This window comes from Siphateles boraxobius, unplaced genomic scaffold, assembly GCF_051911475.1.
Source record: "Siphateles boraxobius isolate OS27281-9 unplaced genomic scaffold, OSU_SipBor_1 17, whole genome shotgun sequence".
Lineage (NCBI taxonomy): Eukaryota > Metazoa > Chordata > Actinopteri > Cypriniformes > Leuciscidae > Siphateles > Siphateles boraxobius.
The window spans coordinates 192,978-204,965 of record NW_027508777.1 but is presented as its reverse complement, the minus strand read 5'-3'; the positions used below and the strand labels follow the sequence as shown (position 1 = coordinate 204,965).

General features: G+C 38.1%; 1 protein-coding gene and 1 long non-coding RNA gene across 3 annotated transcripts; one reads left to right on the top strand and one right to left on the bottom strand.

Annotated features, from left to right (window-relative positions):
* Window positions 1-924: 924 nt before the first annotated feature.
* LOC143740199 (uncharacterized) lies at window positions 925-10,109 on the top strand. 2 transcript variants are annotated; one of them, XM_077232244.1, is made up of 4 exons: window positions 943-1,658; window positions 6,330-6,416; window positions 6,685-7,329; window positions 7,487-10,109. In XM_077232244.1, the coding sequence occupies exons 3-4, from the start codon at window positions 6,754-6,756 to the stop codon at window positions 8,873-8,875; spliced, it is 1,965 nt and encodes a 654-aa protein (XP_077088359.1). In that variant the 5' UTR covers window positions 943-1,658; window positions 6,330-6,416; window positions 6,685-6,753; the 3' UTR covers window positions 8,876-10,109. The 2 variants fall into 2 exon arrangements, with proteins under 2 accessions (XP_077088360.1, XP_077088359.1); XM_077232245.1 differs by lacking the exon at window positions 6,330-6,416 and having other exon boundaries at window positions 925-1,658.
* LOC143740113 (uncharacterized) lies at window positions 1,877-5,038 on the bottom strand. The gene is made up of 3 exons (XR_013204742.1): window positions 4,933-5,038; window positions 2,532-2,669; window positions 1,877-1,932 (listed from the first exon to the last, which is right to left on the bottom strand). It is a non-coding gene; the product is annotated as an uncharacterized LOC143740113 (long non-coding RNA).
* Window positions 10,110-11,988: the final 1,879 nt, after the last annotated feature.

Below are 11,988 nucleotides of genomic sequence, written 5' to 3'. Positions count from 1 at the left end.
TACAAGTCTAGAACATGACAATGAGGTATATTTTACATGAACAAAAATGTCCTGAGTTCTATCTGTTAATATTTTTTCATTGGACAAGAGCTAACATGATCCGTTGTGTTTTTATTACCTACTGTTATCAAAGATTAAAATATACTGTAACAAATGCATTGTTCATCGGTCATAAATGCTGGTTAATACATTAACTTAATTTGATGAACAGATTTAAACGCAAACGTGTGTGCATCACACGCGGAAACAATGCTCACTGGATCAGCATCTAGTCAAGTTACCTTTATTTATATATTGCTTTTAATAATACAGATTGTGTCGAAGCACTTAACTGTATCAAATTGGAGGATAGAGTGTCAGTAATGTATAATAATAAGGTTAAACATTCAATTTTCAGTTAAAGGCATTTCATTATTGAATTCAGAGATGCCATTGTCTAGCTCAGTTTAGTTTAATTAGTATATGTGTAATCAAATTGATGATAATCGCTAATGAAGGCAAATTGCAGAATTAAATAATTTTTGAATAAAGTTAAACAGACACAAGTTAATTTACATCTGACCACAGTTACAATATTTACTTGTCTACGATTCCTCAGTCAGATTATGTTAACTTTAAGAATTACAGTGAAAAAACGAAACACAGACTCATATCAACAACAATACTAGGCCATCTTGGTTAATGTTTCAGAAAAGTTAAAATGAGAAGAGTTACAGTGTTTTAGGATGTTTTTAGCAGTGGTGCAGGTCTGTCCAAAAAACAAACACCCCTGATGCTGAGCATATGCTTGCTAAATGGTACCCCTGGAGCCAATTCCTTAAATGTTTTCATCTATAAAATAATTTTACAAAATGACTGATGAGAGGGATATTGGTAGTCAAACAATCTTTTGGGTGCCCGCAGCCCGCTCGCAGTGTGAAGCGCGTGTCCGCGCTATTCTCCGACATGCCCGCGCGCGGTGTGGAGCGCGTGTCCTGTCCACGCCATTCTCCGACTCCGACATGCCCGCTCGCGGTGTTCTTTATCAATCAACCAAAGCCGGGCGCGGGGACGCCGCACTCGCCATCTTTCCATTCACTTTTGCTATTTAACCAGAGCGAATGAGACGAGTGCGTCACGTGTGGTGTTTGTCAACGCGCCTTTGGAGAGAAGTGAAAGTGACTGCTCGGCTAGTATTGGTGTATCGATACTTCGGGAAATTAGTATTGGTACCGTTCAGATATTTCAGTATCGATATTTATCGAAATATCGATATTTTTGACAACACTAATCCGCGCCATGCAGGTCTTGATGAAGTCTTCCAAGGAAGAGGCTGTTTCCCCTGCTGCTTCCATTGTAGGTCAGATCGTTCTGTCACAAGAACTGGACGGAAGCAAATGCAAGTTGACTCTTTTATTAATGGTCAGAAGACACAAAGACAATCACGAGGAACACTGCAGATGGTGGCGCAGGGACTCAGTGGTCAGCGTGCAGGTGGTGGTGATACCGGTGCGGGTGATGGTGAATCCAGTGCAGATGGACATCCAGACGAGACAGGACACGAAGACACCGAACAGGAACTCAACTGGAACAGACTGCGACAGGAACACGAAGCACGACACAGAGAACACCAAACCAACGATCTGACAAAGAGAGGAGAGTGTGTTGAGTCTTTATAGGTGAGTGAATTGGCAGCAGCTGGTGCAGGGAACGAGATCAGCTGGCACGCTGATCAGTGGCACGAGCGGCCACGCCCACTCACACACACACAACAACAATGACACGAGACATGAAGAAAACAGCGAACTCATGAATCGTGACAGAACCGTGACATCTACACGTTTTCCAAAGTGGACCAACGTGATTATTTCACGTCTTGTCGTGATACCGGGTTGTATGATTGGATGCCGGGGTTGGCAAAACACGTCTGGCTGCCTTCTTTGCATGCTTTGCCTGTCATGTGTATATGGGAAAAGTAGAAAAATAGTTAACAATTTCATAAAATTAGTTGATGCTGGCATTATAAACCGTGGTTGACCAGTTTAGAGAATTAAGGGGGAGAAACCTTAATAACTAACGATAAGTAAAATGTATGAACGTGACATCATATTCCATGAAAAACGCTCCATTGAAAGGTAAAAAAACCATTATTTTCCGCTGCCTGCCAACTAGGAAGCAACTGGCGCTTTTTAACAATAGAAATGCGCCAGCTTGCTGTAACGTGGATTGAAAGAGCCCAGCACTTGCAGTTTGTGCTCATATCTTCCTTTTTCTTAAGTTGAAAGGTGATCCAAATAAATGTAACTGCTTTTGCGGCTTCTCTATGGGGGAGTCACGGCGTGAGCCGCTATGTTGGTCTGTTTTGCCCTCCAGGTACCGCAAATGTCACGTGACTGAAAACTATGAATAGTAGATTAACAAGGGGAATAGATTATGTCCCAATATTTTCAAATCAAGACATGTTTATTAAGCACTTTGTAGTGTTGGAAACACACCAATTTTTGCTATTGTTAACAATGTAGCCAGCTTCTCAGGAAAAAAGCATGCATTACACAATGACGTTGTGGAGATTCATCCTCAGAACTGGTGTGGTGATCTTGTGTGGCAAGGGCCCTCTTCTGAGACAGGGAAGTCTTTAGGTTTTGTAATACCAGGTCCCTGGCTGCCTCTTTAATCTTGGTTTGTTTTGCCTGCAAAAATGTGTATAAGATAAAAACAAAGATAAATGATTTATAACAACAGCCTCACAATGTGAAAGTCTCATTGGCATACTGAGCTTCATTAAATCCAGAGTAAATTTACATAAAAAGATATATTAAATTTAATCAGCATCCGCAGACCACAGCCCATTATCTGAAGTAGGGGTCTGCCACGGCAGCAGTGGCAACACACAGAGCCTTCATGCAGTTGTAAGTAACATGAAGTTGAATGATTGTTCTAATAACAACAATAATAATAATAACAACAATAATAATAATTTGTGATATATATACACCAACCTGGCTCCCTGCAGCTACCATGCAACTAAACTGTGGATGCTTCTACATACATTACTGTAGGGCTGCAACTAACGATTATTTTGATAATCGATTAATCGGACGATTATTTTTTCGATTAATCGGATAGAAATTAAATTCGATTTTTTTTTTTATTATAACTAAATAAAACCGTAAATCAGGGTATTTATGTGTAAAAGTGTACTTTAAAAAGTGCAAAAGCCACACATTGAGTTTTACTAATATCAATATTTGCATTGTTTTTAATGATAATTGCTGATGGCAAGTTGACAAACATGATTATTGTTAAAAAAATGATATCCAACATATTATGTTTTAACACAATTTTTGTTAAAACAAATTTACACAGACATGTTGTTCAGATGTGAATATCTGAACTAAAAACAAACTAAAAACATCTAAAATATATAATTCATTTAATTTTTATTTAAAATTAATTATATATAAGGAATATAAGGATAAAGAATATAATATATATTATATATAATATATAAAAGAATAATATAAGGATAAATTGATTAAATAAATATAGAAAGACTGAAAACAATTGTGTGAACGTAGAGCCGCAGTAGATCGCGTTTGAAAAACAATTAAAACTTAGTAGACAAATGCTATAAAAAGAGAACGGAATGGAGGTAACGTTACCCAGCAAGCTAACAGGCTTGAGTAAAGGACAGGAGAAATTATGCATTAGTGCACAAGCATTCGCTGAAAACCACTGAGTACAGTGACTAAAAAACAATATTTTACTGCTGCTGTTATTAACTGCCTTTATATTTAGTGCTTCGCTTTGTAAAGACCGTTTTAATTTAACCTATTTCTGCAGTAGCGCTATTTTAATCCATCACTTACGTTGCGAGCGAACTGATTGCGCAACCTGATGCTCGAGACAAAATACAGACATCCCAAGATCCCGGAAGTCCCGGGAGTCTCCCGAATATTGATTGCGGCTCCCTGATGCCCGCGAATTAGTTCAAACTCCCGAAATCTAGAGCGCGCAAGCAAGAGCGCGCATGCGAGACAGAAGAGACTGCTCCAAACCGTGTAGCGCGCGCGCTCGGCAGAGCGCCTGAGGGAGAGAGACCTTGCGTGTGTGTGCGTACCAGTAAACGCTCCCCGTGACGTAAGCAGACCAACTAATCGATAATGACATTCGTTGACAACGATTTTCATAATCGATTATAATCGATTTTATCGATTAGTTGTTGCAGCCCTACATTACTGGAAAGTACATTTCCTAAAGTACTGTAATTAAGTCTAATTTTGAAGTACTTGTACTTTACTTGATTATTTCCATTTATGCTACTTTATACTTCCACTCCACTAAATTCCAGAGGGAAATATTGTACTTTATACTCCACTACATTTATTTGACAGCTTTAGTTACTAGTACAAAATTGATATTTTACACACTTGAAGGATAATATAACACTTTATTTGTTTTTAAATCGCGTTGATGATTAACCCAACGGTGTTCAACCTTGTTGGATTCTGATATTTTACAGTAAGCAGTGTCAGGGTCACATTTCAGATGCCTATGAGAATTTAACAGCTCCATCAAATAGTGTTTTTCACTCACATCTTCATTTCTATAAATGTTCAAATCATCCAATATCTCACCAAAAACCATAGATTAAAGAAAAAAAAACTTACGCAGTGATGCTTTAGTATTATAATAATCATCAGCTTATTTCACATATGACAATGTATTATTTTGTAAACAAACCAGTAAGTTACTTTACTTAAATAACATCAACTAACCAACATTTAGCTGATATTGTTATTTATTTTACTTACGTAGGATGCAGGGCATAATATTAAGTTCTCTGCCATACAAAAAAACAGCTGGGTGTTAGCTAACATTATTATTTAAATCAGCATGACAGCATGTAAGTTTTTTTTTTTATGTAGGCCTCCTGTAACCTTATCCACTCACCACCACAGCCGTTCTAGCCACCACGTTAGTCTCCCGCATTTTCTTCTTCATGCTCACACCCCTGCTTTCCTCCTTGGCCCATATATCTTTACCCAGAAGGAATAAATTTTTCTTTGAGAGGAGTTCTTTGTACGAATCTGATAAAAAGACAGGAGTAAAAAAAAGTTTAACCGACACCTACTCCCTATAAAATGGCACAAATAAACAGTTAACTTTAACGTTAGCTAGTACTTGCAAAACGTGTAGGGAAGTAAATAGGTATAATAGTTAACTTCAAACTTACCTCCAAATAGCAGGACTTTAGCTGGCACTGTCTTATCTGGTTCTTTTCTCGTGGCACATTTTATTTCAATCCAGCTATCGTCGTCCTCAAGGTCGGGCTGGGATGTCACTTGACTGAAATGGTCGGAATTACCAAGAATGACCGATGTACTTTCCACTTTTAGTGTTTTATTAAATAAGTAATAGATGGCGAATTGGAACGACATTTTGTCCTGCTAACCTGTAAACCTGCATCCACGTGAGAAACAAAGCAAGCTAGGACCATAGACTGTAAAAGGATAGGACGCAATTAACGGGCACGTCTGCAGCTCTGATTGGTTTGACGTTAACAACAAATCCGCTACACTTGATAGGTCAGAGACTAGGCGCCGAAATATTTAAAACATACAACAGACTGTTTAATACAGTCTGTGATTCAAAATCATCATGGCATCAAAACGAAAATTTAAGGTACATTTGAATTCAGATGAGACTCAATCTGGGACGCCAAAATCAACAAAACACAGAAAACTTCAAAAGAAAAAGGTAAGTAACACAATTGATGAAATGCAGTGAATAGTTTATCCCGCCCTAAAAAAATAAAAATAAAATAAAGGCATTACGTTATTTAATGTTATACAGGCTATGGTTATAACGTAATTAAAATTGTTTCACAATTAGATAAATAGTAATGTCATAGCAATAACATTTTTATTTACTATATACTAATTGTAACAAGGTGGCAGCTAATTGCTTTCATTTTATCCAAGTTAATAGGATGTCATATTTGATTCCCTTTACAGAAAAACTCCCCTCTTTTCTTTTTGGATATTATAAGCCCCCAGTTATAGGCCCATCTGATGGATATATATTTTGAGAGATAATTTCACTTTCAATATTATCAATCTCCAATTGTTTTATCATATTATTATCATATTACTACTTCCTATTTTTGAATCCTACATCCATATGATTTTTGTTCATGTGTCATGTGTGTGTGTATATACATACTCATATATATATATATATATATATATATATATATATATATATATATATATATATATATATATATATATAATTAGCTATTTTCAACTTTATACTTTATACATTTTTGCTTTGTACTGTATCTGCAGAAACAGAAAAAAATATTATACAAGAGATTTCTCTTTACATCACCAATTCCTAGAACATCTGCTTACAGAAGAAAAGTTTTTGAAAAGGTATGTTCAAGAAAAAAATCTACATGTGTAGAATAGGACATTTTTTTAATATTGTAATGTTCAATCAAATGTTAGATGGTGGATGGCTTTAGGCTTAGTGCCATATAGCCAGCCTTTTCTATTATCACACAGCTCTGTGCAGCATACTGGGTTGGCGGGCTGTTTTTTTTTTTAAATGAGCTTTGGAGTAGAATGCATTAGACCTATATCTAAATATTGCTTATTTTTTAAGACTGAGCTTCACTTAATGACTTTACATTTGTCTCAGATTCGTCTCAGAGATCATAGTGATGCAGATACTTACCGAGAAGTGGAGCAAGAGAGTGATGAAAATGGGATGGTGACATGGAGACAAGATGTAACATCAGGAAAAGAGCAAAGTTTTGAGGAGAGAGAACATCAAAGAGAAGAAGATGATGGAAATAGACAAGAGGACAGAGAAGATGATGGAAGTGGACAAGAGGAAAGAGACGAAGAGGATGGAAGTGGACAAGAGGACAGAGAGGAAGAGGATGGAAGTGGACAAGAGGACAGAGAGGAAGAGGATGAAAGTGGACAAATGTACAGAGAGGAAGAGGATGGAAGTGAACAAGAGGACAGAGAGGAAGAGGACGTAAGTGGACAAGAGGACAGAGAGGAAGAGGATGGAAGTGGACAAGAGGACAGAGAGGAAGATGACGTAAGTGGACAAGAGGACAGAGAGGAAGATGACGTAAGTGGACAAGAGGACAGAGAGGAAGAGTATGTAAGTGGACAAGAGGACAGAGAGGGAGATGATGGACGTGGACAAGAGGACAGAGAAGATGATGGAAGTGGACAAGAGGACAGAGAGGAAGATGATGGAAGTGGAAAAGAACAGAGAGCAGGAGAAGAGAGAAGGCAAGACGGGAATCAAGCTTCAAACCGATCGAAGGTATAACCATGTAATTACAGATTATCTGTGCACTATTAGTTTAAGTTAAATTTGTATCTCATCTGTCTTAATAGAACAACACTGTCATTGCTATTTCTGCTTTTGTATCATATTATGTTTCAGGTGAGAATGTAATCAATCTTGTATTCTATTACAGAAATGCCATGATGACGATCCGGTTTACCCCGGTGCTCCCCTCACTGAAGGTCAGAGTCTGCTGTTACTAATGTCATATGTACTGAGGCACAATTTGACAGGAGTAGCTCTGGAGGATCTTCTTGCAATGTTCAATGAACATTTCCCTGGCTTGGTGCCAGCAACTTCATATCTTTTTCATAAAGCCTATGGACAGTTTGGCCAATATGTGCCCCATTTTTATTGTATCGACTGTGAAAGCTACATGGGACCCAGTGAGACAGCTCCAAAAAACTGTTTTTCTTGTAGAGCTGAATTCGACATTGAAAAAAACCTAAGGGTAGGATCTTACTTTCTTGTACTTACTCTATCAACCCAAATAGAGTACGTTCTGGAAAAATCTGACACACATTTAAATAAAAGGGAATCAATTCCAGGCATTGTTTCAGATATTCAGTGTGGGGCAGAATATGAAAAACTCAAGCAGAGTGGACGAGTAGGGGCTGACGACATATCCATCATCTGGAATTGTGATGGAATTCCAGTTTTCAATAGTAACAACATTCAGATATGGCCAATTCAGTGCCAAATCATCGAGCTGTTACCAAAAGATCGTCAAGCCAACATATGTATACCATGCTTATGGTTTGGTAACAGCAAGCCAAATATGGTCACTTTTTTAACAGCTTTTGTGTCACAGCTCAAAGAATTGGAAGAAAATGGAATTAAATGGAGGGACTCTGAAAACATAGAGCATTCAAGCAAAGTTCATTCACTCATCTGCTCCTCAGATTCAGTTGCCCGCCCCCTCCTGAGAAACACAAAACAGTTTAATGGCAAATACGGGTGTGACTTCTGTCTCCACACTGGCGGTGGCCCATATATCTGGGAAACTCCCGAACCACCTTTACGGAAAGAGACAGATCATTTTCAGCATGCTATTCTGGCAACACCTGCTAATCCCGTAATGGGAGTGAAAGGCCCATCCCCTTTGATGGAACTTGGGAGCTTCAATTTGATAACTGGATTTGTTCCTGAGTACCAGCACAGTGTATGCCTGGGTGTCACTAAACAGATTACATCTCTGTGGCTAGACAGTAAGCACCATAATAAAGACTGGTACCTGGGTTCCAAGGTCAGTGACATAGACCAGGAATTGCTGGCCATTTGTCCACCCTTGGAGGTCACAAGGGCACCAAGATCAGTGAAGGACAGAAAATTCTGGAAAGCATCTGAGTGGCGGTCATTTTTGTTGTTTTATGCACTGCCTGTTTTAAATGGCATTTTGAAAAAAAAAGTACTGGAATCACCTATTTTTATTAGTTTTTGCAATGCACACTCTTCTACAGGATGCCATCAAAGTGAGCCATGTGGATGTGGCAGAACAAGCTCTGCGAAAGTTTGTACTTAACTTTGAGAAACTGTATGGTGCTGCCAATGTGTCTTTCAATGTTCATTTGTTAATGCACCTGGCAGCAAGTGTGCGCAACTGGGGACCACTGTGGGCCACATCCACATTTCCATTTGAATCATTTAATGGGACGTTGATTAAGTTTTTCAATGGAACAACACATGTGCCAACTCAAATAGTGAAAAGATTCCTTAGGTGGAGAAGTCTCTCAATAAAAGCAGGCACTACTATGGCAAATGCTAATGACAGCATAAGGAAATTATTTGAGAAACTTCAAAGTAGTTCTGGCTTAAGAAATAAGTCAAGGGAGTTTCAAAATAATGTCAGAGGTTTTGGATACCCAAAGAAAGGTAGCACATCTGTGTTGCAAAGGATGGCTATTGAACATTTTAAAGGAGTGACAGTTCATTCAGGTTTTTTTATGACCGATTTATTTGTAGCAGTGTTGTTTATCATTCATATAACAACACTACCCTTAAAAAGAGAAATAATTCGGTTGTACAGTTAAGTGATGGGACATTATGTGAAATTATGACCCTAGTGGCTTTTACATCTGACAATGGGACACCTTCAGCATCTGCCACAAATGACTTCAGTGTTTTAGTAAAAGAGCTTGCCAAGAGCGGAGGAAAGGTTTGTAGAGATGTTCAGCTAAATATATCCTCCACATTTATAAATGAAGTGTTTCACACTAACAATGTATTTGCCGTGCATCCTCAATCACTGAAACGTAAATGTGTAATGGTTAAGTCGAAGACCAAAATGTATGTCATTCCACTACCTAACACTGTTGAAAGTGACTAAAAAGTAATAAGATCGTATAGGAGCTACTTCTACAGCATTTTAGATATTGATGCCAAACCAACTTCCCCTAATTTGTCGGTCCTGTACCAAAGAGCCACATGATCTGTTTTTGTTATTTGCATTAGCCATTTTTTTCCTACAATAAAAAAACAATGTTCGTATTTTTTGAACACTGGTTAGGATTTTAATGTTTGGACTGTTTTTGCATGCAATGTAGCCACCATTTATTTGTCTAATGTAGTGTGAGGGGTGCCACCTGCAAAATCACAATGTAGTGGCTGCAACAACTTTAAACAACTTACTGTTACTCTAAATTTCTTGTGTGCAAGTACCCTTTTGATGTGTGCTTTAAGTGTTGTGTTTGACATGGTTTTAGTGTGTAAGATGTATTGTAACAATATAAACTTATTAAACATTACATGGGAGTAGCTATTTGTGTATTTTATTGAAAAATATTATGAATGGGCTATCAATATATTATGCATTAATACATGTAAACATTCCAAAGGAAATGTACAAATAATGTACTTACATACAAGCATGAGTGAGTTTACTTAATATTTACTCGAATGTAACTTAAAATAGTCTAAAATTTCATCATATTTAAATGTTTATTTAAATGAACTGTTACAAAGTTCATTTTAAGCATACATTTTAAAATATACAAAAAACATGTTTTTAAAAGACGTTCTAGTGGTACACTTTAGAAATTAAATATACAATTAACTAAAAGTATACTTTTATATAATATATTTCTTAAAAGTGTATTGTAGTACAATTATTTTAAAGTGTGTTCAAAGTTTTAATTCCAAAATTGGTCCAAGCATGATGTTAGTGTACTTTTTACATATTTACAGATAGTACACTTCTTTCTTAGCATATTTAAAATGTACTATTGAAAATGTGAATATGTTTGAAATATACTAAAGTATATATTTTTTTCACCTGGGTGGTGAACAGGCTACCATCCTTAACACCTATTACTGTTGACCAGCGTAGTTTCCAATGTTTGTAACCAGCATCCAATGCTGGTGCTGCCTGTTTGCTGGTCATCAGCATGGGATGCTAATGATTGGATGCTGGAAACTGCTTATGACCAGCATGGGATGCTGGTGCTGGTATGCTGGTCACAAGCAGTTTCCAGCATCCCATGCTGGTCACAAGCAGTTTCCAGCATCCCATGATGCTGGTGTTTTGGTGCATACCAGCACCAAAACACAACGTATGCTGGTCTTGCTGGTATAACCAGCATCCATTATGCTGGTTAATGCTGGTGACCAGCTATGCTGGTGTATGCTGTTTTTTCCAGCAGGGATGGTAACAGCGCCCGACAAAAATTTGCAGCAGTATTTCTCATAGATATCATATAGAGACTAGATGCCCTATTGGCCGCTGTGGCGCAAGAAATGCAGCCGCCATCTTAAACCGGTCATACTCCTATTTGCGTTGCATAGCAGCAGTAGATGCCAGAGCACTGTGCAGCATATTCCTGCTCAAATCGGCGGACCATCACTTGGGGATTACTTTCCATAAGTAAGATTTAACATATAACATTACCGTACTATTGATTTTATTTTGTGAACAAAATATCCAATGTGTCCTGTATCGTAGCTACGTGTATGACCTTTGCAACAAAAAAAAACTTGAAAAATCGGGAAAATCAGTTCGGTATTCAGTGAGATATGATTAATTAAATGCGCTGACAGCTCATTGCACCTGCCAAACAGATTACACTGAGCGGAGCGGGTGACCGGTTTAAGATGGCGGCCCCATACTGCGTCAAAAGGGGTGTATACGGGAGAATTCAGACAATGAATACGCCCGCTAAATGTGCTGTTTGGCAGGGATCTTTGGAACTTTGTTACGCGTACCTGTAAATGCCCGCAAAGGCCCGAAAACAGGAACTTGTCTGACCACATGCTGTTAGTTGATGGCTTGCTTTGTAAATGCTAATTTGTTTTGGCACTGGCAGCTCAAGATTGCCCCTATTCCCCTGCCCCCCTCATTAGTATTCAGGAAAGGTGGGCTGATAAGTGCTTTACATTGTGTCAATCTACAACAAAGACTGTAGACCCTGAAAAGCAGTTTGTATCTGGTTGTCCTCTGCTCTTCAAGATGGCTTGCAAAAGATCGCTGGAGTTTTACGGAGAGCAGGGTAGAGATGTTACTCCTTTACGTCTGGACAATGTGGCTTTTCAAACTCCGAGTCCGAACGAAAACAGACTGGTGTATATGGTATTTGCAAGTTTGAAGAGGATATTTGAAAAGCTGGAGACGATGGACAAGAGGTTGGATAAGATGGAGGCTGA

What these genes read in the sequence shown, in the direction of transcription:
- LOC143740199 (XM_077232245.1), top strand. Translation starts at nt 6,754, where the DNA reads ATGGTGACATGGAGACAAGATGTAACATCAGGAAAAGAGCAAAGTTTT. An exon ending in AAGCTTCAAACCGATCGAAG is followed by an intron (nt 7,330 to 7,486) that starts GTATAACCATGT and finishes ATTCTATTACAG; the next exon opens with AAATGCCATGATGACGATCC.